Here is a 27278-nt window from a genome sequence, read left to right as displayed (position 1 = left end):
GGCACTTTCACTGCATAGATCCAGCTTTCTGATCTCTGTGCAGTAAGCGGCTGCTCTTTGCGGGTCTCGTAACAGGCATGCTGCGGAGGTTGGCTAACACAGCCCCCTTACATGCCTGGAGCTGTGGCATGTTCTTCACCCTAATGGCGTAGCGCTGGATCCCATCGACTGTTGACTGCTGCTTGATGTGCTTGGTCGGCCCCTGAAGTGTCCAGCCCAATCTTGTCTTCAGTGCCGCTGGCCCCCCGGGAGGTCTCAGACTCACCGGCTCCACTGGAGTGATGAGGTGGGGATAGTCTGACCCAATCAACAACAGTGGTTGCACTCTGTTTAGTGCTTGGGGAGGACGGCCTCTTAGGTGTTTGCGCTTCCTCAAAAGTGCATTTATTGGGTATGTGTGCTCAGCCAGACCCAGTTGATCAGCAGTGAATGCTCTGGGGAGATGGAGAAAGACACTGCAGCGCCATGCAGAACCCTGCGATCCTGCCAAATAGTTCTGAGAACCAAATCCTCTGGCTCACCAGATAGCTTAAGTCTCTGCGTTGCGGCTGGAAGGAGAATGGTCCGCTCCGACCCATCATCTAGGATGGCATGTGTCTCTAAGGTGTGCTCACCATTGCATAGCAACACCTTACTCACTTTGAGTAGGACACTGTGCAGCCTGGTGCGAGCGGCAGTATGCCGTCCTATCTGGCTGCTTGGCGCTTGGGGGTGGCTTCACTACTGCTGGTGAGCTTTCAGGCTGGTCTGTAGTGTACAGGATGCTGGTGCTCCTGTCACGGTGGTTCTCTGCCCGTGGTCCTGATTTGCTCTTGTCCTCTCTGTACAGTGACTCGTACACTGTCTCTTGAATCTTCAGCTCATAGTTAAGCCAGTCTCAAAAGTGCAAGAGGCTGGAGATGGTAACACGCATGGGGTACAAGAACCGCTAGAACTCTGCCCGCATATCCTGAGGCAGCTTGGACAACAGCCATGTCACATGTGACCCACAGTGGAGCTCAGTATGTCCACTGTCCCCAAGCTGATCTAACATACCAACCAGCGCTCTCAATCGCAGTGTGAACTGCTTAAACCCACAGGGGTCTCCACGTGCGATGTTTGGGGCATCCATCAGGTCAGCGATTTTTCTGAGAGCTAACTGGTGAGGCTGACCGTAGTGTTCAATGAGGCTCGCCATTGTGTCAGTGTAGGGCTGCAACGAGTTGGTGTAGGAGTCTGCTATGCGCAGCGGCTCCTCATACTTTAGGTGGTCCACCAGGATCTGATACTTAAAGCGTTCTGTAGTGTCCAGAGGCAGCAGGTTCTCTAGGGCAACCTTAAACCGAGCAAACTCCCTAGGTTCCCCTTTAGTGAATGCAGGGATTTTGGGCTTAGGACCGCGCTACACAGTCTCTTGGTGGTGGGAGGGTAGCGGCCTGGTGGGCATGGACTCCCTCCTTGGTGGGGTATAAGGTTCACAATACTCAGGTGTATGCATCCGGGAAACAGGATAAACTGACTCTGGGCCACAGCAAGATTGCTCCTGACGTCTCGTCCACATGTCTCTCAGCGGCATTGTGAGCTCTGCCACAAGCAGAGGGACGTAATGCGGTTCCTGCTCGTCTATAGAGTACGTCCTTCGTCACAACCTCATAACATTTTTCACTTTTTTTTTACATTTGTTAACTACGTATATGCTCCCATGATGTTAATCTATGATCCGAATACGCTTCCCAAAAAAAGGAAAACTCAACTCTTTCTATGTGGTTTCCAAAGTTTCAAACTACATGCTCTGAGTTTATTTCCTGTAAAAAAAAAAGAGAAGGACCTCCTCATGTTTGCTCCTATTGAGGGTCCCGACTGATGATTGGCCAGCTGGAAGTCTGTGGGAACCAATGAGCAGCATGACTTGACTTCACAGGTGGAAATCAATCATCTCGTTAGCAGCTGGAGAGAAAACAGGAGACAGAGAGAAAGAGAAGAAACACACACACACACACACACACACACACACACACACACACACACACACACACACACACACAGAATGTGGTACATACCTCGATGGTGTTAAAATACATTTTTATCTCATTGTGTTTTTGTATAACGGTCATGGATACCTGCCGGATATGGAGGACTAAAAGTGCAAAAATGAAATAAATAGATACACCATTAAATAATTACTTAAATGTGTCATTAAATAATTAAAATACCAATTATTTCAATATTTACATTTACATTTCATGATTTACATTTACATTTACATTTCATGATTTACATTTACATTTCATGGTCCTGTATTGCAGTGCTTCATGAATTGTCAAACTGTCAAACTCGCCCATCAAAGTCAGTGGGTGGGGCTAACGCTAATCTAGTCTGATCCATTGCTTTGGTCTGAAGTAGAGCACCTGGATAGAAAAAATGGAGGATCTTCATGAACTTTCTAGGGAGTTGGTGAGAGAAGTTTTAGAGTTAGCAGAGGATGTGGAAGCAGGATCTGCTGACCCAGAGCATGTAGCGAGTAAAGCAGAGGAACTTATTGAAGTTCTTGGAGTTATTTCCGCACTTTCCGACCAAGATATTGACCACAGAGTGACTGCAAATTTAGAAGAAGTAGTCCACCGCTTCTCTGGTACCAGGGTGCACCAGGCCCAACACACATGGGAACCGGGGCGTTTGGCGTATGACATACCGAGTGCAGTTCTGGAGCATCAAGTTCTTTGTGGATTACCCGCTGGCCAAATTGCAACGATTTTCGGAGTGTCAAAGAGGACCATCAGGAGGCGCATGAAACAAAACGGTTTAAGATATTTGGACTAAATTCATGAATTTTCAGTTTATGAATTGCCGGTCTCATCCACTCAGAAAGGATATTACGTTTAAGGTAACATTACTTGATGTTTTTGTTTGTGCAGAAAGACAGACCTCTATTCAGCTGTGAATGATGAGGAGTTAGACCGTATTGTGAGTGAAATTCACAGAAGACATCCAAACACTGGCAACAAGCTAATGCGTGGTCATCTGAATGCAAGAGGTGTGCGTGTTCCAAGTGAGTATAATAATATGGGCATTATTTACATTTATTTTTAATGCGGAGCTCCGCCCTTTTGAAAGGTTAAGGAAGCCCGCTTGTGAAAAGACGTCGCCCCTGAGATGCAGAATGTATATTATAGAAGAGAAACACATTTCAGGACCGCTGACTTGTATCATCAGAACAGACATGTCCTGTGATTTTTAGCCTCCTATTTAATAGAGGTGGAACAATAACTGACAGTAATGTTCTCAGCATCCGGATGTGCCCCCACCCCCACTGTAAAGGGTATAATATAATCATAGAAAAGTGTGTGTTGTGTGTTCTGACGATACAAGTCAACAGTGTAAAGTTTGAGCATGTGGGATCTTTTATATATTAATAGAGGGACAATATCTGACACTACAGTACATTTTTGAGGCTGTGGTGGTTCTGTAATAGTTTACTGTCTAACACACATCATGTCTTTTACTATTTCCTCAAAATAAGTAGCTAGTGAGTGTGTGGTTATTCATTTTATTTTCCTCCCCTCAGTCTCAAGACTGCAAGAGTCTTTACGCAGAGTCGATGCAGAGGGAGTCTACATGAGACGTCTAAGGCTGCGTGTATTAAGACGACGGCAGTATTCTGTTCCTGGCCCAAACTCTTTGTGGCATATAGATGGCAACCATAAGCTCATCAGGTCAGTGATATTAGCAGATAAACAATGCATCTTTCTAGATGTTTCATTGGAATTGTTTTACAATAAAGTTGTTCTTTTTCATGTGTTTACAATTGGCTGACAGGTGGAGATTTGTTGTCCATGGTGGGGTGGATGGATTCAGTCGTTTAGTGGTCTACCTGACTGTGGCTGGCAATAATAGAGCTCATACGGTCTTACAGAGCTTTATCGCTGCTGTTGAGCAGTATGGGCTGCCATCAAGGGTACGGTCTGATAAAGGGGGAGAGAATGCAGATGTGGCAGAATTCATGATCAGAAGCAGAGGTACCGACAGGAATTCACACATCACAGGCAGAAGTGTCCACAATCAGCGGTAAATAAAAATGTTTGGCAACTAGGCTCACACAACAAACATACCAGTTGAATGTACTTCTTCCGCATATGTCACGTAAATTAACAATTTGTCAATTTTATCCTAAACTCAGAATAGAGAGGATGTGGAGAGATGTTTATGAACATGCCCTGGACCTCTTCTATCAGATCTTCACTTCATTGGAAGATCAGGGAACACTGAATCCAGACAATGAAGTCCATCTTTTCGCACTGCACCGGATCTTCCTTCCACTAATTCAGCAAAGCCTCGACTCCTTCCGAGATGCTTGGAACTTTCATGGTCTGAGGACTGAAAGGAATCAGTCACCACAGCAACTCTGGAGACGATACAGAGAGCAAGGACCTATGGAGGATCCTACTGAGGTTAAAGAATGATCAACTTTAAACACTTTAACTGTCTGTTTCCCCAAAGGAATTATGGGACAAAATATTGTGCTAAATGTGCTACTTTAAATGAAACAGGTTATAGTCTCTTCAAAGTCTCCTGAGCTTTCAAAGATCAACCTCTGTGCTGTAGTTTCTACGGTGCATACTATGCACAACTGTATTATTTTACAAAACTGAATTGAATAGGCAACATTTAATTTCTCACCGACTTGGTGACCAAAAATAACAATCTTAACTACCTTGTGTTATGACATGTCAAACTAGTTTTAAGTACAAGATTGATCATGCTTGTCCTCCATTCAGGTTCCTGAGGAGTATGGGATCGACTGGAATGGACCTCACAGTCTTCATGGAGGCACTGTGTCAGTCCCCGAGGTTCAGCTGGCCCGTGAGCTCTCAGATGAAGAGGTTGCCATTTTGCCAGCTCCAGGAGTTTCTGTAACCGATGCACTTAGATTATATGTAGAGACTGTGCAAGTTTTATCAAGAATCATAGCAGACTGATGTCCAACCCATGCTTTTATTTAGCGTGTTAGAACAAGCAAGGATAAACTGAAAAAGTTTGCTTTCCTTTTAAAAAAACTTCCTGTCTCATTGTCCACAGAATGAATAACATGAATGCTGTACTGTTTACATTGAAGGTGCAGAACTGTTTGGTTCAGTAAATGGAAAAAATATGTAAAATAAAACAAAAGTCAACTACTGCACAATGTGTTAATGTTTTCAAAGACACTGAACTCGTGTCAATTGACCTGACCTACTGAACAGTGCATGCAATGACATCTGTCTGGAAAAACTCAAACAAGTCCAAATCCAGTCTGTGCACTATTTATGGCAGAGACAAGTGCTCTTTCAAAGTCCATGTAGGTTTTGAAATGAGCTGGCAGCTTTAGTGTTTGGAAGCATGTGGAGGATGTAGGAAGGGTTCCCCCAGAAACCTCCACTCTCAGTTCAGGAGGAAGCATCTCCCAGCCAACCCAGAATGTCAGCAGCTGGGCCAGGGTACCTGATGAAGCTAAAAGTCATAAAAAAAAAATTAAAAAAATGTATCCACGAGACATAGAAGCATTTGTAAAGAGAGCAATACATTAGCCAAATAAGGTGTTTATACCTGTTTCAATGAACATCCTTAGAAAGCCAGTGATGCGGCACGTGGACTCTAAGTCAAAGTCTTCATCGTCACTGTCCTCAGCTGGCCATGTGATTTTTTGTAGGAGCATCTTAAAGAACACAAAAATTGTAATTATTTTAAAGGGAGAACTTATTTTGGTGAAGGAATATGCAGATCACATTCTTGGTAAATGGAAAATACACGCAACTCATCAAATGAAGTCACAAATATAACTAAATTACTGACTTACCTGGGGTGTGAACTGCATTTCAGCCATTCTGGGGAAAAGAAGTGGGACAACATCTGACCTAGATGTCAGCAGGGGCCATACCTTCACATCTTTCAGTCCCTTTCTCAACTGTTTAATTTGGCGCATGGTCCTCCCAATGACCTAAGAGACAGACCCGACCCATATTACAGCCCAAATCCTCAACTCAAATTTTACAAAAGTTGGCACAGTAGGGAATATGTTCATAAAAGCACAATAAAGTACTTTATAAAATCCATTCAAATTCTAATACAGAATATATGAACCCTTTACAAGACATTTACACATAAAATAATGTATGCCGCTATTTAGATGTGTGTTTTCCCGGGATTTCCCTTCATTTTGCAACAAATCACATTCTACCTGGATAACAAGTTAAAGATAGTGGTAGTTGTCCTGTCTACAGTCCCAGTTTGCCTGTGATTGAGAATATGGGGTGCTTCATGCACACTTGACAACACCGTTCTGCTTAAGACATAGCTAATGGATGAATGGGGAAATCCCACTTTCTAAATTTCAGATACTGGTGTCTGTTGCTCAAATGTTTAAAAACTGTAAATTAAAGAAATTAACAGTGGTGAACTCTTGACTGTATCAGCTTTTCACAGTAGGTTATCAAAAAGCAAATTCACATAACCAGACGTGTGTTGTTAAGGTGCTCTCAATGTACTGTAGTGTGATTTTTTTTTGTAAAGGATTACATTTAGTTTTTTATGATCTTTTTTCCTGTGTCAACATTTGTGAAATTGGGGTTTTCTTAAATATGCCACTGTCCTATCAACATTTGCAGGAGTGAGAAATGTTGTAGCAGTTAAACTGTATATACATTAAATGGTGGTTTTGAATAACTTTAACATGGCTATGGGCAAAGATTAAATATCATTAAGTATTCATAGCATGAATTTCACCACTAAAATTTGACCTTTTCCATCTCTGCCAGTGCTAACATAACAAGCCAGGGTTCACAACACTTATAATTATACAGTTGTGGTCAAAAGTTTACATACACTTGTAAAGAACATAATGTCATGGCTCTCTTGAGTTTCCAGTTATTTCTACAACTCTGATTTTTCCCTGATAGAGTGATTGGAACAGATACTTCTTTGTCACAAAAAACATTTATGAAGTTTGGTTCTTTCATGACTTTATTATGGGTTAACAGAAAAAATGACAAAATCTGCTGGGTCAAAAATATACATACAGCAACATGAATTAGCAATTTTGGTGACTTAGAAAGTTGTGTCAATGAAATGAGCTTCATAGCATGGCCTCTTAACTTCTTGTGAGTGATTATGAGTGACTACAGGTGGTGACTTCTCTGAGGCCATTTAAATAGGGCTCATTGGATACAAACGCCCACAAACGCTACAATGGGAAAGTCAAAGGAGCTCAGCATGGATCTGAAAAAGCGAATCATTGACTTGAACAAGTCAGGAAAGTCACTTGGAGCCGTTTCAAAGCAGCTGCAGGTCCCAAGAGCAACAGTGCAAACAATTGTTTGTAAGTATAAAGTGCATGGCACTGTTTTGTCACTGCCACGATCAGGAAGAAAACGCAAGCTATCACCTGCTGCTGAGAGAAAATTGGTCAGGAGGGTGAAGAGTCAACCGAGAACCACCAAAAAGCAGATCTGCCAAGAATTAGAAGCTGCTGGAACACAGGTGTCAGTGTCCACAGTCAAGCGTGTTTTGCATCTCCATGGACTGAGAGGCTGCCGTGCAAGAAGGAAGCCCTTGCTCCAAAAGCGGCACCTTAAGGCTCGACTGAAGTTTGCTGCTGATCACATGGACAAAGACAAGACCTTCTGGAGGAAAGTTCTGTGGTCAGACGAAACAAAAATCGAGCTGTTTGGCCACAATGCCCAGCAATATGTTTGGAGGAGAAAAGGTGAGGCCTTTAACCCCAAGAACACCATGCCTACCGTCAAGCACGGTGGTGGTAGTAGTATGCTGTGGGGCTGTTTTGCTGCCAATGGAACTGGTGCTTTACAGAGAGTAAATGGGATAATGAAGAAGGAGGATTACCTTCAAATTCTTCAAGATAACCTAAAATCATCAGCCCGAAGGTTGGGTCATGGACGCAGTTGGGTGTTCCAACAGGACAATGACCCCAAACGCACATCAAAAGTGGTAATGGGATGGCTAAATCAGGCTAGAATTAGGGTTTTAGAATGGCCTTCCCAAAGTCCTGACTTAAATCCCATTGAGAACATGTGGACAATGCTGAAGAAACAAGTCCATGTCAGAAAGCCATCAAGTTTAACTGAACTGCACCAATTCTGTCAAGAGGAGTGGTCAAAGATTCAACGAGAAGCTTGCCAGAAGCTTGTGGATGGCTACCAAAAGCGCCTAATTGAAGTGAAAATGGCCAAGGGACATGTAACCAAATATTAGCACTGCTGTATGTATATTTTTGACCCAGCAGATTTGATCACTTTTTCTGTTAACCCATAATAAAGTCATGAAAGAACCAAACTTCATGAATGTTTTTTGTGACAAAGAAGTATCTGTTCCAATCACTCTATCAGAGAAAAATCAGAGTTGTAGAAATAACGGGGAAACTCGAGAGAGCCATGACATTATGTTCTTTACAAGTGTATGTAAACTTTTGACCACAACTGTAACTATATAATTTCAATAACTACAGCAATGAATTCTGTCACGTAACCAGCAGAAACTCACTGCACGGAGTAGAAGTTTGTTATGAAGCCATCTCCGATTTGTTTTGGTGACTGCCGGAAGATCCCAAGACATGGAAAGATCTGAAACTGTGTCCTTCTGTTCCGGTGTAAGTTCTTCTTGTTCAAGCTAGAATCGAGACCATACAAGTTATTATATTTGCCCAAACAATAATTTTTGCAAGACAAAGTTTCTTTTATGATACATACCAGTTTTATGATACTCCTGATGTGCAGATCAGGGCAGTCTTCTGTAACAACAGTTGCCATTTCAGGGTCCCCATTGAACAGTACATGAATTACAGCAGGACTTAATCCTGTGACATGGGGACCGTCATGCAGAAAGCTGTGGGTCAACATCCTTCCTGCAACCTGGAAGAGGTTGCTTTCAATGAGTGCCTCTGATGCTGCTGGAACAAGATGGTCAGGTTCACCCTCAAATAGCAGCGTTCGGCCCATTCCTCCTGTAAAGTACCAAGAGAGCAGGGGATAAAGTCACAACAATTAACCACTTAAATACATTTTTAAAAGTGCATCATATTAACCTTCAAAATAGTAAGAGACTTACCAAGGTCTAGACTGAATCCAAACTGGAGTTTGGATATCACTGTTGTCATGAAGTAGCGCATCACTCCCTCTCCGACAGCAACATCACCTGAAATAAAATACTGATAATAACACAGTGGAAAAACAGTCGCTGACTAATACAGGTAACTGGATTAGGTAACATTTAATAAGCAAGAAAGGGATTCCATTCTCCCATTTAACAATTCCATATAAGATACTTGAGTGGTATAAACTTTACTGATACATTTATTTTACAAACTTTATATTACTTACCAGCAAGAGTGCAATGAAGTGGACATGCCCATTCTTGCTGCTGTTTGTAGAATGAAAGAAGATCCCGTTCCCTGTCCTCTTCAGAGTCCCTCACATCCATCTTCATTCCAAGTGGTTTCCCTGTTTCATGTTCCTTTAGTAGCTCCTCTTTGAAAGCTTTGGCAGCTTGAGCTGGTTCTTTAATAAGCTTCCATTCTAAACAAACAACAATAAAGTTATCTATTTCAGAGAACATGTTGTGAGTTGGCATGTTACCTGCAGATACAGATATCCTCTGAGTTTACAGAAAAGGAGGAAAATTCTGTCCATGTCACTGACAAAACGTGAGACCCAACATCTTCAGAATCTGTCACAAAGCTGAGTTGACATAAAAACAGCATTCTGAACAAAATCTAAATACATTAACAGTTAGAATATATAACCTATAGCAACTCTATTGTGATGACACAAACCAGTGTCTGCTTCGTTGTAATCCAACTGCTCGTTGACCATCACTGCTGGTACTACTGCACCCTCAGCTGATGCTCCAGGCCTCACTGGACTGTCACTGACTACAGCTGTCTCAGTATCATTTTGTTCACTTTGACCTCCCTCTTCTCTTTCTGATTCCTGCACCGGTGTCCTTGAAGTTAACAAAATTAAAATTATGGTCATACTCCCTTACTTGTGTGCACAACACTCTAAGAGAGACATTTTCCAAAAAAAAAAAGAATATGCTACCCTTACATTGCTTTAGGAGGTACATACCCATTGCAGCTCACTCTGTGCAGCCTCATCTCCGAAAAGGGAACTTCCGTCTTACAAGTGATGCAGGGGATGACTGGACCAGAGGGAGGACGTGAGCTCTCCTAACAACAAAAAAATGGCTTTTAATTAATGATTAAAAGTCACCAGTAAGCTTTGCTTTGATTATGTATTAACCCTTGTGCTCCCCTTGGTACATTTTATGTACTTTTCAATTTAAATTTTTTTTTTTTAAAAATCGATAATTTTGCCTGTGTTAATTGTAGTGAGACAAAACTTTCAAAGGTTTTCAGTTTTTTATCAAATTTTAAAATTCCAGTGCTCCATTCCATACTGTTTTATTGAGGCCTTTTTCTGTAGCATTTCTGACTATTGCTTGGCAATAGAACTCATGATATTCATGATGATTCATCTTTTGTGTTTTTATCATTTAAAATATGAGTTCATATTCCCAAAATGGCATTAAAGGGTTATTTTTTAATAAACTGACACTGCTCAAAAAATAATAATGCATTGAAAATCAATGTTGTTGTCCATTAATGACATATCCAAGGGTGTAATAATCCCCCCTAAAAAATTCCAGTGTGCACTTACTGTATAAAAAATATCATTTTGTGTTTTTATCATCAGGCATTAAAGGGTTAAAATTATTTAAGAAATACATGTACATTTGATAGTTATGATTAGGACTAAAGTTGGTCAAAAGATTTAATGCAGTGAAAGTGAAAAATATATTTTTACAACACTTTTTAGATTTTTTTTTTTGCACCAAAGGTATTACCTGTTCTTTTTATTTGAAGGGAGCACAAGTGTTAAACTAGGTACTAGGTAAATTTATGTAGTCCTACACAAGCTAAGGGTAGATCCTGCTGAAGTGGCCTTATGTAAATTGTAGCTTGTCCAATCATCGTCGATGGATCCTTCAGATGGCCAATTGTGTATCCAGTGCTGGGACACTGAATCAATGCCAGATGTCGACTGTGTGTAGATCCAACAATTTTTAAAAATTCGAAGCCTCCCCCTTCTTGGAGCTTTGGAAACACTTCCATCAATTTATTTGTTATTCCCTGGAGAAAAAAAAAAAAAAAATCATAACTCATATTGACTCACCTAAAACTAAGCAAATAAGCCTGTGATAACTAGGCATATTATTCACACTATGAAAAGCAATTAAGTTTGAGTCAAATATGAACATTTATATACATTTAACAATATTTATGACTATAAAAATAAATGGGGAGTAGAATTTCAACGAGCCACAGGCAGTACAAACTTTTTTGGGTTTTGGTAAATGCCTAGTTTAGCACTGACCTGAAAATGTCACTTTTTGCTCTCCAAGTCCTGAAGAAAGAAAGTCCGCTCTAAGCAATACGCTTGGGACTACATTCGCCTTGTGGTCAGCCAAACAACAGACAGTGTGTGTGTAGCTTCTTCGGCTAATTGTTGGAATGCTGATTCAGCATTCCAAGTATTGTTATCCTAATCTTTATTCTTCAACTATTTCTTCCGTACGTATTTTGGCACTTAATAACTTCAGCATCTTTTCAGCTACAGAAACCGTTCAAATATGAAAATGTTCAGCTTTTTCAGGAGAGGGGTGCTATGTCTTTTTATGTTTCTAATCTTTCAACTTTTTTAATTATTAAGCATTTTGCAATTTTTTTTTGAATGGGATGTCTATGGAGAAACTTTTCAAATCCTCTTAAACTTGTTCAACTTTCAGATCATTCTACTTCCTCATACTTTCAGCTACAGACACCATTTAAACTTTCAAATGTTGAGAAAACCCTGATCAATGATTGTATGTTATAATCATTTTGATCTTTTATACTTTTTGAGCTGTAGCAATTTTGCTTTTATGTGTTTTTCAGTCCTTTTCTGCTTTTATAATGGGTGTGTATTGTGCAGCTTAGAGTGCGTGATGTCATCGCTAGAGTGAAGAGAAGCTTGAGATTCTTGTGAAAAAAATATTTGTCTTTTGCGACTGACTCCTCAATTTTCACTCTACATGCATATTTTTTGGATGGAAACGTAGCTAATCTTGTCCTTGTCGTAGACATATGACTGTGGAATCCCACAGATTTACACATTTGGCACAAAAGCCTTTACTTGAGAGGAAAACCAACTTTCTCCTCCATAGACCCCAATGTTAAAACGTACTTCAAAAAAGTCTTACACAGACAACCGTACCCCATTTCTAAATCGCCATTGAAGCCACTTTTTTTTACACTACAGACACAATTTTCGCATGATCTGTTCTTCAACTCATCCTCCCTCTCCAGTCTTAATATTGGAGCAATAGGGGCTATGGTTATGGTGTTTTTGGGGTTTTGTTTGACAGGTGTTTCCCAGTCTTTTCTCATGAAAAGGCAGCCAGGCTCACAGGTGTTCGTACTTGAGCTAATTACTGATGTTTATAAACACACAGACTCACAGACACAAGCCTCACTCTATCTCTCTGTGTGTCTCTCTCTCTCTGCGTGTGTATCTCTTTCTCTGTGTGTCTCTCTATCTCTCTGTGTGTCTCTCTCTCTCTGCGTGTGTATCTCTCTCTCTGTGTGTCTCTCTATCTCTCTGTGTGTCTCTCTCTCTCTGCGTGTGTATCTCTTATACAGTCATTCAGGTATTAGAGACTTTTAGAGGACCCCCCCCACACACACACACACACGCACACACCATTTTAAAGTACAAGCCCCACCGAATGAATTCCAACTGAAATGCTTTTGATGAAGCCTGTCATTTAATAACCTGTTTGTGTTTATCTAACATTATGATTCAGTCTCCTCTCCTCCTGTCTAACCCACCCAGCCCCACCCTTTCAAAATAAAAGCCCCATGGATTAACTGTATTTAAACATTAAGCTCAAAATGAGGCTTTTTTTGTTGAAATAATTAATGCTCTTACTAATACTACAACAACTACTACTACTGCTGCTAATATTTCTAGTATTACTACTACTGCTACTAATACTACTAATACTACTTCTACTACAACTTTTGTTGTTGCAACTATTACCACTACTACTACTGCAATTATTACTACCACTACTGCTAATACTACCAGTACTACTATTACTTATACTACAACTGCTACTACTACTACTACTACTACTACTGCTACTATTCATGCTACTACCAATACTAATACTACTACAGCTAAAAGTATGAATGCTACTAGTATTTCTACTACTGCTATTACTGCTACTTCAAATACTGTCATTACTGTTATTCATACTACTACTTCTTCTACTACTACTACTGTTATATTAAATACAACAACTAATACTACAGCTATTACTACGACTACTTCTACTACTTCTTCGAATTACTAATACTTCTACTACTACTAATACTTCTACTACAACTACAACTTCTACTACTACTTTAAATATCTCTATTGCTACTAATACTTCTACTTTAAACAATACTTCTACTACAACTACAACTTCTACTACTACTACAAATATCACTACTACTACACATTGTTTAAGCCACAGAAACCATTCAAATATCAAAATTTTCAGCTCTTTCAGGAGAGGGTGATATGACTTTTCATATTTATAATCTTTACATTTTTGAATTATTAAGCTTTTTGCAATTTGTTTTGAATAAGATATCTATGGAGAAAATCTTCAAATCCTGTTAAACTTCAACTTTCAAAGCCTTCTTCTTTCTCATATTTTCAGCTACTGACACCATAGTTAGACGTTTCAACTAGAAGGGTTTTCAGCAGTGCAGTTTAAATGCTTTCGGGCTTCAACATTTTTCAGACAGGTACTCTCTCATTTCTGTATTTTCAGCAATGTTTTTGCAATTCATTTCAGCTTTCAGCTTTCAGCATTCCAACACATTTTCAGCAGGAAATGCATTTTCTAGTTTGGACTTGAGCTGGTCTTCTCGTCATATTCCTTCTGGATCCACCGTTATACGGCGCAAAGAGCCTTGCAACCTCGGCTGCAACAAAGATACAGATAAACATCACAGCTCAATGCCTCAACTTCTATCTTGGGATGCTCAAGCCTGCTTGAGTATAAAACTAGTTTTATACTCAAGCTGGCTAGTTTTATACTCCACCATTAACAATGAACGTATTACACACGAAGCATAATGAGCCTACCGCCTCCAAAAACATTTTTGATTAGATCTAATTTAACCCACACCTTTGTCCCGAGTCATTCATTAGTGAGAAAGGGCACCGGCAGCTGCCGCGGCAGGTCAGTGGCCGCTGCCTCAGACACCGGTGTTACGGTTTAACTAGGGACCCTGTTAACTGGCGACCTTCAGCCGAATGCGTCTGTTGTTGTCGTAGTTACGGCAGCTGTTGTAAATAGGCAGATAACATGTAGCTGTCCTCGTGAATGCCGCATTGATTAGTTTTGCATTATAGTGTCAAACCTTCCCATTTACAGTCTTTGGTCAAAACATACCGGATTCCACGTTGGAGAGTCTTTTGAGAAAACGAGTCCACTCGAGTTTGAAACGTCGCGTGTTGTTTGTGTTGAAACAGGAAGAGAGCACGTTGCTCTTCCTTTGAAATAATAAAGTTGGTAAAAAAAACACATAAACGTCTTTGGAGCCTGTTTTGTTCAAACATGTGTCACGTAGAAGAACTATGTAGCACAGTTAAAATAAGACAAATATATATATATAAATATAAATAAATCATATTTACGGGATTCGAACTCATATTGTGTGAGGGGAAAAAAAGGTGGTAGTCAGAAGCACTACCACTACGCCACCATCAACGTAATGTATCATCTTGGAGACTAAATTTAAACAACGTACAACACAGTCAGCGTCGCTCTTCAGAGCAAAGGACACCAGATCAACTTGTGACCACACTGCGTGTTTACCATGGAGCACTGTGTCGTGTACTTCAGAAGCATGTTAAGAATATAGCTGGTTTCCGAAACAAATGGGCGCCTTATTAAAATCAGACAATTCAAAACGTCTTTGTGTCGCTGCAAATTAATGAGACAAATGTTTGTGATGTTGTCATGAGGTGAAAATACACAATGTGGACATAACGCATCAGAGCAAACAAGAAAAGTCATAAAATGAAGAATTTAACCAGCCAATAACACAGATATGTCAAACAGTTGAGTTCATTTGAATTTAATAAGTAAAATACATAATCAAATTTAATTTGACTCACATAGCGTCACACTATGTAATACATGATGGGACTATTTGTGTCCAACTTATTGACCAGGTTGAATGGTTGTCCTTAAAACTGTATATTGTGTGGAAAGCTGATGGCCTCTCTCTAAACCTTGGCTCGGTTTCTTCTTCTGTGCCCACCATATTACATAGTGTGATTCTATGTGGCTCTGCACTGAAGTACACGACAGAGTGCTCCATGGTAAACACGCAGTGTGGTCACAAGTTGATCTGGTGTCCTTTGCTCTGAAGAGCAACCGCTGACTGTGTTGTACGTTGTTTAAATTTAGTCTCCAAGACAACACATTACGTTGATGGTGGCGTAGTGGTAGTGCTTCTGACTACAGACATTTTCCCCCTCACACAATATGTGTTGGAATCCCGAAAATATGATTTATTTAAATTTATATATATATTTGTCTTATTTTAACTGTGCTACATAGTTCTTCTACGTGACACATGTTTGAACAAAACAGGCTCCAAAGACGTTTATGTGTTTTTTTTTACCAACTTTATTATTTCAAAGGAAGAGCAACGTGCTCTCTTCCTGTTTCAACACAAACAACACGCAACGTTTCAAACTCGAGTGGACTCGTTTTCTCAAAAGACTCTCCAACGTGGAATCCGGTATGTTTTGACCAAAGACTGTAAATGAGAAGGTTTGACACTATAATGCAAAACTAATCAATGCGGCATTCACGAGGACAGCTACATGTTATCTGCCTATTTACAACAGCTGCCGTAACTACGACAACAACAGACGCATTCGGCTGAACGTCGCCAGTTAACAGGGTCCCTAGTTAAACCGTAACACCGGCAGCGGTTGAGAGATTACATTACATTACATTACAGTCATTTAGCAGACGCTTTTATCCAAAGCGACTTACAATAAGTGCATTCAACATTGGTAATCAAAAGAACTACTAGTCACCAGAAGTCATAAGTACATTTCCTTTTCCAAACAAGCATCTAAGAGCATGAAGCAGAGCATAACTCAGAGCCAAAGTACAGGGCAGAAACAAGAAAAACAGTTAGTGCTATAAGTAATACGAATACAATAAGTGCAACAAGCTAGTATGAAAACAATAAGCGCTAAGTGGAAGGCTCAGGGTAGCACTTCCTGAAGAGGTGGGTTTTCAGCCTGCGCCGAAAGATGGGCAGCGACTCCGCTGTCCTGACGTCAGTGGGAAGTTCATTCCACCACTGTGGGGCCAGGACAGAAAACAGCCGTGACCGGGTCGATCGGCTGCCAGGACCTCTGAGCGACGGGGCAACCAATCGCCCCGAGGCAGCAGAGCGAAGTGGTCGGGCGGGGGTGTAAGGCTTGACCATGGCCTTGAGATAGGAAGGAGCTGTTTCTTTCACTGCCCTGTAGGCTAGCACCAGAGTCTTAAACTGGATGCGAGCTCTTACAGGTAGCCAGTGTAGAGAACGGAGAAAGGAAGTTGTGTGGGAGAACTTGGGGCGATTGAACACCAGGCGAGCTGCGGCTTTCTGGACAAGCTCCAGAGGTCTGATGGCCGACGCCGGGGCTCCGGCGAGTAGAGAGTTGCAGTAGTCCAGGCGGGAGATGACAAGAGCCTGGATGAGAACCTGCGCTGTCTCGTCAGTCAGGAAGGGACGAATCCTCCTGATGTTGTAGAGCAGGAATCTGCAGGAGCGTGTAACGGATGAAATGTTTGCTGAGAATGACAGTTGGTCATCCAGGGTCACACCCAGGTTCCTTGCAGTCCGAGTTGGCGTCACCACGGTATCATCAATGGTGATGGACAGGTCCCGGTGCGAGAAACCCTTCCCCGGGAGGAACAGTAGCTCAGTTTTGTCTAGGTTGAGCTTGAGGTGGTGTGTTGTCATCCACTTCGAGATGTCAGCCAAACACGCAGCGATGCGCGTCTCCACTTGGGTGTCACCGGGGGGAAATGACAGGACCAGCTGGGTGTCATCGGCATAACAATGGTAGGAGAAGTCATGCGAGCGAATAACAGAACCCAGAGATGTTGTGTAGAGCGAGAAGAGAAGGGGGCCCAGAACTGACCCTTGCAGAACCCCCGTAGTCAGCGTGCGTGGTTCCGACACGGCCCCCCTCCAGGTCACCTGGTAGGATCGACCCGTCAGGTAGGATGCAAACAGGGAGAGTGCAGAGCCTGAGACGCCCATCCCCTCGAGGGATGAGAGGAGGATTTGATGGTTCACAGTGTCAAACGCCGCAGACAAGTCCAGGAGAATCAGGACAGAGGAGAGAGAGTTAGCTCTCGCGGCGTGAAGCGACTCTGTCACCGCAAGGAGGGCCGTCTCTGTCGAGTGACCCACTTTGAACCCAGACTGGTGAGGGTCCAAAAAGCTGTTTTGGTGGAGATAGGAAGACAGTTGGTTAAAGACAGCGCGTTCAAGTGTTTTGGATAGAAAGGGTAGAAGAGAAACCGGTCTGAAGTTCTTAACATCAGAGGGGTCAAGTGATGGTTTCTTCAGAAGGGGGGTGACTCTGGCGGCCTTGAAGGCCGTGGGAAAGCATCCTGAAACAAGAGATGTGTTGATGAGGTGGGTGAGGAAAGGAAGGAGTTCAGTCGCAATAGACTGAAGAAGAGGGGAAGGGATCGGGTCAAGGGAGCACGTGGTGGGGCGGTTAGATGTAACAAGGTTGAGGACCTCGTTAGGGGAGAGAGGAGCCAGAAAGGGTAAGATGGGGCGTGGAGATGGGAGGGAGAGCTGTGGGGGCAGGATTGGACAGGGAGAGAGGGGCTGAGAGAAGGAGGATCTGATATCGTTTACCTTCTTGTCAAAGAAGTTGGCGAAATCATCAGGGAGAAGGGAGGAAGTAGGAGGAGGGGGTGGGGGTTGGAGGAGTGAAGTGAAAGTTTCAAAGAGTTTTTTAGGATTGGAAGCAGAGGTTAGGATTTTAGAGTGGAAGAAAGCAGCTTTAGCAGTAGATAGAGAGGAGGAAAAAGTGGAAAGAAGAGCTTGGAAGTTAAGAAGGTCCTCCAGGAGTTTGCCTTTTCTCCATTTACGCTCAGCCTCTCTTAGGCTCCGTCTATCAGTACGCACTGAGTCCGACAGTCACGGGCCAGATGGAGTTGGGCGTGCAGGCCTGGAGGTGAAGGGACAGAGTTTGTCCAAAGTAGAAGTTAGGGTGGAGAGGAGAAGATCAGTAGCAGTATCAGGGGATAGGAGAGAGAAGGATTCAGGGTCAGGGAGAGCAGAGGTGACAGAAGCGGAAAGATCAGCAGGGGAGAGGGAGCGGAGATGACTCGGAGATTAATTAAGAAAACCTCGCAGATGAATGCAGAAATCACGTAATGGAAATGCTACTTCCAGCGCGTCAAATACAACACTGACGACTGTTTTATGAAATAAAAAATAAAAACAAATGTCGATAACAGCAACAGTTGCCTGGCAGCCTCACCGGGAAGTGCCACTACTAGCTGACGCTGCCACGAATCGAGCTAGCCCTTGCTGTGATTAGTAGCACACCCGGCTAACATGAAATTACTTAGCTTACCTTGGAGAGGTGTACGCAATGAAGCGGCAGGGTTCTGCTGCGACTGAGCCGCCGGAGCCGGAGGAGTTTTGCTCAGAGCTTCTTCTATTAAATTAGCTGCTTCTCGCAGTAGCTCCGGGCAACTTTTAGACATTTTGTCCTGGCGGTCTCAACGTTTGGGGTTAGCAGGACCGACTTGGCGGTAAAGTTTAGTTTAATAGTTATCTAAACCAACGTAGAGGCGAACAGCGCCACCCAGTGTATTGGAAGTAGCTCTGCATCGATCCATTATCTGGAATTGATTTGTCTTGACTTGATGCGCAGGGTAACCAATCAGGCGTTAGGATCCGCCTACCAACTTTGATGGGCGAGTTTGACAGTTTGACAATTCATGAAGCACTGCAACAAAGGACCATGAAATGTAAATGTAAATCGTGAAATGTAAATATAAATATTGAAATAATTGGTATTTTAATTATTTAATGACACATTTAAGTAATTATTTAATGGTGTATTTATTTATTTCATTTTGGCACTTTTAGTCCTCCATAGGGGGGTTTGAGGAATGTGCCAGTAGCGGGGAAAGGATACGTGCTGGCTGGGCGAGGTGTTTGACCAGAACAATGGGTTATCAGCCAAGGGGAGGCTTATTGGATTTCAGCCAATCATTGAGCTGATCGATGGTTGTGAGGTGAGACTTTTTCAGAGACTTTGGAAGGACAAGAGGACTGAATCCTGGGCCATCTTCAGACCTCCTCCTGACCATGGGGTAGACATGCGTGTCTGTCGCGTGGCCAGGACGGGGCCTCACTTTCATGAAATGAATGTGGTTTTTTTTGTTATTAATAGTGTGTTCAGTTTGCAACTGTTTTGCTTCTGTAGTTATTAAATATCTTTTGATTTGATTTTAACTCGAACCAGGAAATCAGGGCAACCAGTTTAGCTGTCACCATTTTACTGTCCTGTTTGAGTTTAAACTCTGAGATCTGACATCAAACTTTATGCACCACCGGTTCAAATGAAAATGCCTCCACAAATCAGTTTTTTTCCTCTCGTTGTTTAGATGAAGACTAATCCTAAATCCAACCTACGGCTGACTTTTTAGATAACTGCTATGATCCAGATTTAAGACCATTCAGCTATGGTGCAAAAGAGTTGACGACAATGTTGCAAAAACAGGAAGTATGTAATTATTCCAAAATGCTAGTACAAACTGCACATATACTGTATATTTGGGATGGACCTAAAAGTGTTAGCTAGCTTTCATTTAACATTTACATCTGCACATGAGGAAGCGTAAATGTTCGTATTGTTCTGAGAACTGTGGCCTTCTTTTAACATTCAATCTAATATTAAAGGTTAGCGCACATTCTGTTTGTTCTAATGATGAGAGGAATACAACAAGAGCCTGGTAATTCATTTATAAAATATATAACATGTACGTTTTCAATAATACATGCATAAACATATGTAATTTATCAAATGTGTTTCTTTTGGAAAATGTAATGACGGGGTTTTCCAACATGCTACATTTTGAATTTCAAATCTGTGATCACATTTCCTCTCATGCTTGGACCCAAATGTACTGTATGTTAGTCATTCACAAGCATGTATTTAAAACATAAAGACATTGTCAATTTATTCAAACAATGATATATAACTATATATGTATGTATATATATATATGTATTTGTATGTATATAAATATATGTATACATACTGACATATGGTCAATCTCCCTTGACCATCTGGTGACCTGGTGCGGTCTGAACAACTTGGAGCTCAATGCTTTGAAGACAGTGGAGATGGTTGTGGATTTCCGCAAGAACGCAGCCCCACCTACCCCCTATCACCCTGTGTGATCGGGGGTGCGATCGTCAACGCTGTGGAGTCCTTCCGCTTCCTTGGCTCCATCATAACCCAGGACCTCAAGTAGGAGCTGAACATTGTCTCCATCACCAAGAAGGCTCAACAGAGGATTTACTTCCTGAGGCAGCTGAAGAAGTTCAACCTGCCAAAGACAATGATGGTGCACTTCTACACAGCCATCATTGAGTCCATCCTCTGCTCCTCCATCACCGTCTGGTACGCTGCAGCTATCATTCGCTCTGCTGAGAGGGTGATCGGCAGCAATCTGCCGTCCCTCCAGGACTTGTTCACTTCAAGGACCCTGAAGCGAGCAAGAAAGATTGTAGCCGACCCCTCTCACCCTGGACATGAACTGTTCGTGCCCCTTCCATCTGGCAGGAGGCTGAGGTCCATCAGGACCAAGACCTCACGCCACTTAAACAGTTTTTTCCCGTCTGCAGTTAGATTCATCAACAAAGCCCGGGACCCCCACTGACTCTGACTCTGACATCCCCAGGACAATTTCCTACCGGCACACTCCCCTGCACATCCCTTCATATTTAAATATACTTCACACTTTTACATTACACTTACATTACACTTATTTAAAGTACTGTTATCTGTTTGTCTGTGCATATTTATTTTTTTGTAATAGTTTCTATTTTGATTGTGTTGATTGTTTAATGTTATGCACTATCCACCATGTAAAATTCCTTGTATGTGCAACATACTCTGGCAAACTATATATATATATATATTGTGGTGGAAAAAAATTCTTATACCCGCTTTGCGTGAGTCTTTTCATGCTGAATTACATAATACCAAAAACCAGGTTGTCTTTTAAGTATTTATTCTCTGCGCAGAGAAGGTCCAATCATCACATTAGAATGCGTACAGTCTCAGTGAGGAAGAACCAAGAAAAAAGTGAACAAGCTTTCTTTATACAGAATGAGCAAAGGTGGGGGCCGATGGCCAACGTTACAGACATCTCGGTCTCAGACTTTTGGTCTCAGACTGATGGGAACAACGAGTGAAAACAAACGGCCAGCAACCAAAACAAGCGGCCCAAAAGCCTTGGCATGGAACATTCTCATACAACACAGTTAGTTATCTATGTGAACAAGCAAGGGAGAATTATTCTTCTGCACAACAGAGACACGGTGAAGTTCAACAAAGTCCAGAGCAAAATTGCTTATGCATGAATACAATATACTGAGTAGAAATATATACTACGTAAAAAATTACTATTACAATATACAATATATATATATATATATATATATATTCATACATATATATATATATATATATACATATGTATATATGTGTATATATATATATATATATATATACATACGTATATACGTGTATACGTATATATACAGGCACATGCACAGACATTTTGGGGGGCAGGTGCTCAAACCAAAAAAAAGGGCACCCATCGCCAAAATTATTTATGAAATTAAAAATAATAATAATAAATTAAAGCTGCAAGCAGCATTGATCGGGCCCTCGCAACTACGCGCACGTCGAGGATACCGGCAGGACTCTGGTTGACACGGTCATGCATTTCTGTGACCATCATACACTGCGTGCACGAGTTACGCAGCAGCGTAGCAAGATCATGTTGCCAGGCATTATGCCTCAAATGTTTTGAGTTTACTCCAATGCAATCATAAATGTAAGCCTGTTAAGATCATTAAGAAAATGAATGTGCGTGAATGCGCTTCAGTGTTTGTAACATAACAGACTTGTCAGTTTACTGGGTGCAGTGTCCTGCTGATTGTATTTGGACTCACATGAAAGTTAACAGAACAGTAGTGTAATTTGCTTTTACTTGAACACTTTAATTTAACACTGTTTTCATTTTAAGCTCTTCTGTAACTTTAGATTGTAGTGTGAAGCATTCATTGCAACATTTATTCTGATTCTCGAGTAGAAGCTCTGGACTGATCATTTATACTAATGCCCACTGACATGGTTTGAGAACCACTGTTGTCTAACTTTTGCTCTCCAAGCATCTTAGTTTGCACATATTTAGATCAGAGAAGTATTTTTCTCATGGTGTGTCCACAAACCCTTTTATTAAGTTCAGTGTTTGGGCCGCTGTAATTATAGAATCCTGCTTACGTCCGTGGTTGCCAGTAGGTGGCGCTATGACTATGAGTTAATATTGGCATGCAGATGTCCTAAAATCATGACAGTAATCAAGCATGTCAACTTTGGGACAGTTTTGACAAAGTACAGTTGAGTTACAACAGCTTAATGGATGATGGCGAACCATGTAAAATGGCCGCTACACCAAGTCCATGTTTGATGAATTCTAAACTTTTAATCACAAAGGTCTTTAGATTGTTCTGACCAAATTCTAAGCTGATCTGATTAATTACCTAGGACTAGTTCGTAGTGCAGCACCTGGAAAAGGAAATAAAACCACAAGAAATTCATACAAAATGCAAATTAGCTGACTTCCGGTTGGGTTTAGAGCATGGACCCCTAAGACTTTTTTTTAAGTCTACATGTGATACACCTGCTTACTTAATTTCATACATCTAGGTAAAACGTACTGCGAGGGCTGCATCGTCGAAATATTGTAGGGGGCGCTATCGAGCCGAGTTGCCACTCTGAAGCATTAAAATCACATCAGATAACTACATTCAGGATTTTAAATGTGTGTGACAAGTTTGATTTTGTTTTGAGTATTTTTAGCCCCTCAAAAACACCTTTGTTTTTCATGGCGAGGAATGCATCGCCACGGCAACGGCATTTCACGAAACAACAAGCTTTGAGTAACTTTTAATCACAAAGATCTTTAGATTGTTCTGACCAAATTGTAAGTTAATCTGATTAGTTCCCTGGGAGGAGTTCGTTAAAGTAGAGCGCCTGGAAATTGAAAAAACGACACTAGAAATTCAGACTAAATTCAAAATGGCTGACTTCCGGTTGGGTTTAGGGCATGGCCCCAAGAGACTTTTATTTAAGTCCACATGTGATACATATTCCTACCAAATTTCATACATCTAGGTCTAACGTACTGCGAGGGCTGCTTTGTCGAAATATTGTAGGGGGCGCTATTGAGCCGACTCTCCACTCTAGAGCAATAGAACCATAACATGTAACTAAACTTTTGGCTTTAAATCTGTGTGCCAAGTTTGCTTATGTTTCAAGCATTTTTAGCCCCTCAAAAGCATCTTCGTTTTTCACGGCGAAGACTGCGTTACCACGGCAACGGCGTTCGACGAAACATCAAAAGCTTAGAGAACTGGCATTATGAACTTCTTACATTTGTGTGGAACAAATTTGATGTTGATCTGATTTTCCAACTAAGAGAAACAAGCCAAAGTATAAAGACTTTAACTTACTGTTGCCAGTAGGTGGCGCTATGACTATGATTCAAAATTGGCTTGCAGATGTCTTCAGGCCTGGAGTTAAATCAAACATGTGAAATCTGGTAAAGATCTGATGATGCGGAGTCGAGTTACATCAGTTTATTCGTTCATGGCGAAGGATCGAAATTCGCAGAGCCGCCACGTCGCCATGCTTCGACAACTTCCTACAATTTTCCCAATGAAGCATTATCAAGGTCTTAAGGCTTTTGTGACAAAATTTGAGAGGGATCCGATTAATCTGTGAGCAGTAGGGTGTCAAAGTACACAACCTATGACTTCCTGTTGCCACTAGGTGGCGCTATTACTATGATTCAAAATGGTCATATACATGTGTTCAGGGTCAGGATGTTATGACATATGAGAAATTTAGAGCAGATTAGGCAATGTACAGCCGAGTTACAACAACTTCCTGTTTCATGGCGAATGGTGTTTTTTTGCCGCCACGCCACGGACACATAGTTCGATAACTTTTTGATCTTTGAGTATCGTTTCACTGCCAAGGTCTCAAGAGCATACTGACCAAATCTGAAGGCAATCGGGTTTAATCTCTAGGAGGAGTTCGTTAAAGTACGGCGCCTTGAAACGGTCCAAAAACGTCATAAAATTCAAAATGGCCGACTTCCTGTTTGGTTTAGGATATACCTCCTTTTGACTTTTTTGTACGTCCCATCACGTTCCACATACCTACCAAATTTCATACAGCTAGGTGAAACCCAAAGTTGGGGCTACTCTGTAGGGGGCGCTATCGAGCCAAAATGTCATGCCGCAGCGGGACACCCCAATAATACTGGAATTTTCACCACGATTGAATTTTGTGCCAAATTTCAAAAGATTCCCAGTATCCCAAGCACCTCCTTTTTGCAATGAAACTGGTACGATAATAATAATAATAATAATAATAATAATAATAATAATAAAAAACATTAGAATAACAATAGGTCCTCCGCTCCGACTACGTCGGTGCTCGGGCCCTAATAATAAAAAACATTAGAATAACAATAGGTCCTCCGCTCCGACTACGTCGGTGCTCGGGCCCTAATAATAATTAAAGCTGCAAACAGCATTGATCGGGCCCTCGCAACGTCACACACGTCGAGGGTACTGGCAGGACTCTGGTTGATGCGGCAATGCATTTCTGTGACCATCATACACTGCATGCACAAGTTAGATGATATTTCCTGCGTCGACCAGCAGCATAGCAAGACCATGTTGCCAGGTCTTAAGCCTCAAATGTTTTGAGTGTACCTCCGATACAATCATAAATGTAAGCCTGTTAAGATCATTAAGAAAATGAACGTGTGAATGTGCTTCAGTATTTGTAACATAACAGACTGTCAGGTTACTGGGATGGAGTTCAACTCCCTGCAGTGTCCTACTGATTGTATTTGGACTTACATGAAAGTTAACAGAACAGCAGTGTCATTTGTTTTTACTTGATCACTTTAATTTGACACTGTTTCCATTTTAAGCTCTTCTGTAACTTTAGATTGTAGTGTGAAGCATTCATTGTAACATTTAACCTGATTCTCATGTAGAAGCTCTAGACAGATCATTTATACTAATGCCCACTGACATGGTTTGAAAAACACTTTTGATTAATTTTTGTTCTCCAAGCATCTTAGTTTGCACATATTTAGATCAGAGAAGTCTTTTTCTCATGGTGTGCCCACAAACCCTGTTTGGGCCGCTGTTATTATAGAATTCTGTTTACGTCCGTGGTTGCCAGTAGGTGGCGCTATGACTATGAGTTAATATTGGCATGCAGAAGTCCTAAAATCACGACAGCAATCAAGCATGTCAAGTTTGGGGCAGTTTTGACAAAGTAAGGTTGAGTTACAAAAGCTTGATGGATGATGGCGAATCATGTAAAATTGCCGCGACACCAAGTCCATGTTATCCGATGAAACATCAAGCTTTTAGTAACTTTTAATCGTTAAGGTCTTTAGGTTGTTCTGACCAAATTCTAAGCTGATTGGATTATTTCCCTAGGAGGAGTTCGTAGTGCAGCACCTGGAAAAGGAAATAAAACCACAAGAAATTCATACAAAATTCAAATTGGCTGACTTCCGGTTGGGTTTAGAGCATGGACCCCTAAGACTTTTTTTTAAGTCTACATGTGATACACCTGCTTACTTAATTTCATACATCTAGGTGAAACGTACTGCGAGGGCTGCATCGTCGAAATATTGTAGGGGGCGCTATCGAGCCGAGTTGCCACTCTGAAGCATTAAAATCACATCAGATAACTACATTCAGGATTTTAAATGTGTGTGACAAGTTTGATTTTGGTTTGAGTATTTTTAGCCCCTCAAAAACATCTTTGTTTTTCATGGCGAGGAATGCATCGCCACGGCAACGGCATTTCACGAAACAACAACCTTTGAGTAACTTTTAATCACAAAGGTCTTTAGATTGTTCTGACCAAATTCTAAGTTGATCTGATTAATTCCCTGGGAGGAGTTCGTTAAAGTAGAGCGCCTGGAAATTGCAAAAACGACACTAGAAATTCAGACTAAATTCAAAATGGCTGACTTCCGGTTGGGTTTAGGGCATGGCCCCAAGAGACTTTTATTTAAGTCCACATGTGATACATGTGCCTACCAAATTTTGTTAATCTATGTGAAACGTACTGCAAGGGCTGCTTCGTCAAAATTTTGTAGGGGGCGCTATTGAGTCGATTTAACACTCTGATTGAATAAAATCATATTATAGAACTACATTTTGGCCTTGTGATCTGTGTGTCAAGTTTGCTTGTGTTTCGAGCTTTTTTAACCTCTCCAAATGACCATCGTTTTTCACGGCGAAGACTGCGTTACCACGACAACGGCGTTCGACGAAACATCAAAAGCTTAGAGAACTGGCATTATGAACTTCTTACATTTGTGTGGAACAAATTTGATGTTGATCTGACTTTCCAACTAAGAGAAACAAGCCAAAGTATAAAGACTTTAACTTACTGTTGCCAGTAGGTGGCGCTATGACTATGATTCAAAATTGGCTTGCAGATGTCTTCAGGCCTGGAGTTTAATCAAACATGTGAAATCTGGTAAAGATCTGATGATGCGGAGTCGAGTTACATCAGTTTATTCGTTCATGGCGAAGGATCGAAATTCGCAGAGCCGCCACGTCGCCACGCTTCGACAACTTCCTACAATTTTCACAATGAAGCATTATCAAGGTTTTAAGGCTTTTGTGACAAAATTTGAGAGGGATCCGATTAATCTGTGAGCAGTAGGGTGTCAAAGTACACAACCTATGACTTCCTGTTGCCACTAGGTGGCGCTATTACTATAATTCTAAATTGTCATATACATGT

General features: G+C 41.4%; 2 protein-coding genes across 4 annotated transcripts; one reads left to right on the top strand and one right to left on the bottom strand.

Annotated features, from left to right (window-relative positions):
* The first annotated feature begins 2887 nt into the window (after positions 1-2887).
* Positions 2888-5155, top strand: LOC137880160 (uncharacterized). Its single transcript, XM_068721335.1, has 5 exons — positions 2888-3028; positions 3545-3692; positions 3796-4044; positions 4157-4427; positions 4755-5155. The coding sequence occupies exons 1-5, from the start codon at positions 2989-2991 to the stop codon at positions 4953-4955; spliced, it is 909 nt and encodes a 302-aa protein (XP_068577436.1). The 5' UTR covers positions 2888-2988; the 3' UTR covers positions 4956-5155.
* A 70-nt stretch (positions 5156-5225) lies between these two features.
* On the bottom strand, positions 5226-11165 carry LOC137880159 (G2/M phase-specific E3 ubiquitin-protein ligase-like). Of its 3 annotated transcripts, none has more exons than XM_068721332.1 (9): positions 10940-11165; positions 10095-10195; positions 9348-9542; positions 9076-9162; positions 8718-8971; positions 8512-8637; positions 5813-5953; positions 5563-5671; positions 5226-5466 (listed from the first exon to the last, which is right to left on the bottom strand). In XM_068721332.1, exons 2-9 carry the CDS (start codon positions 10096-10098, stop codon positions 5249-5251), a joined length of 1134 nt encoding a protein of 377 aa, XP_068577433.1. In that variant the 5' UTR covers positions 10099-10195; positions 10940-11165; the 3' UTR covers positions 5226-5248. The 3 variants fall into 3 exon arrangements, with proteins under 3 accessions (XP_068577433.1, XP_068577434.1, XP_068577435.1); XM_068721333.1 differs by having other exon boundaries at positions 5226-5457; XM_068721334.1 differs by lacking the exon at positions 5813-5953.
* Between the last annotated feature and the right edge of the window lie 16113 nt (positions 11166-27278).

Source organism: Cebidichthys violaceus, unplaced genomic scaffold (assembly GCF_023349555.1).
Source record: "Cebidichthys violaceus isolate CVI_PGR_0920_01 unplaced genomic scaffold, fCebVio1.0.p SCAF_27, whole genome shotgun sequence".
NCBI classification, from domain to species: Eukaryota; Metazoa; Chordata; class Actinopteri; order Perciformes; family Stichaeidae; genus Cebidichthys; species Cebidichthys violaceus.
This window is presented reverse-complemented; position numbering and strand designations above follow the sequence as displayed.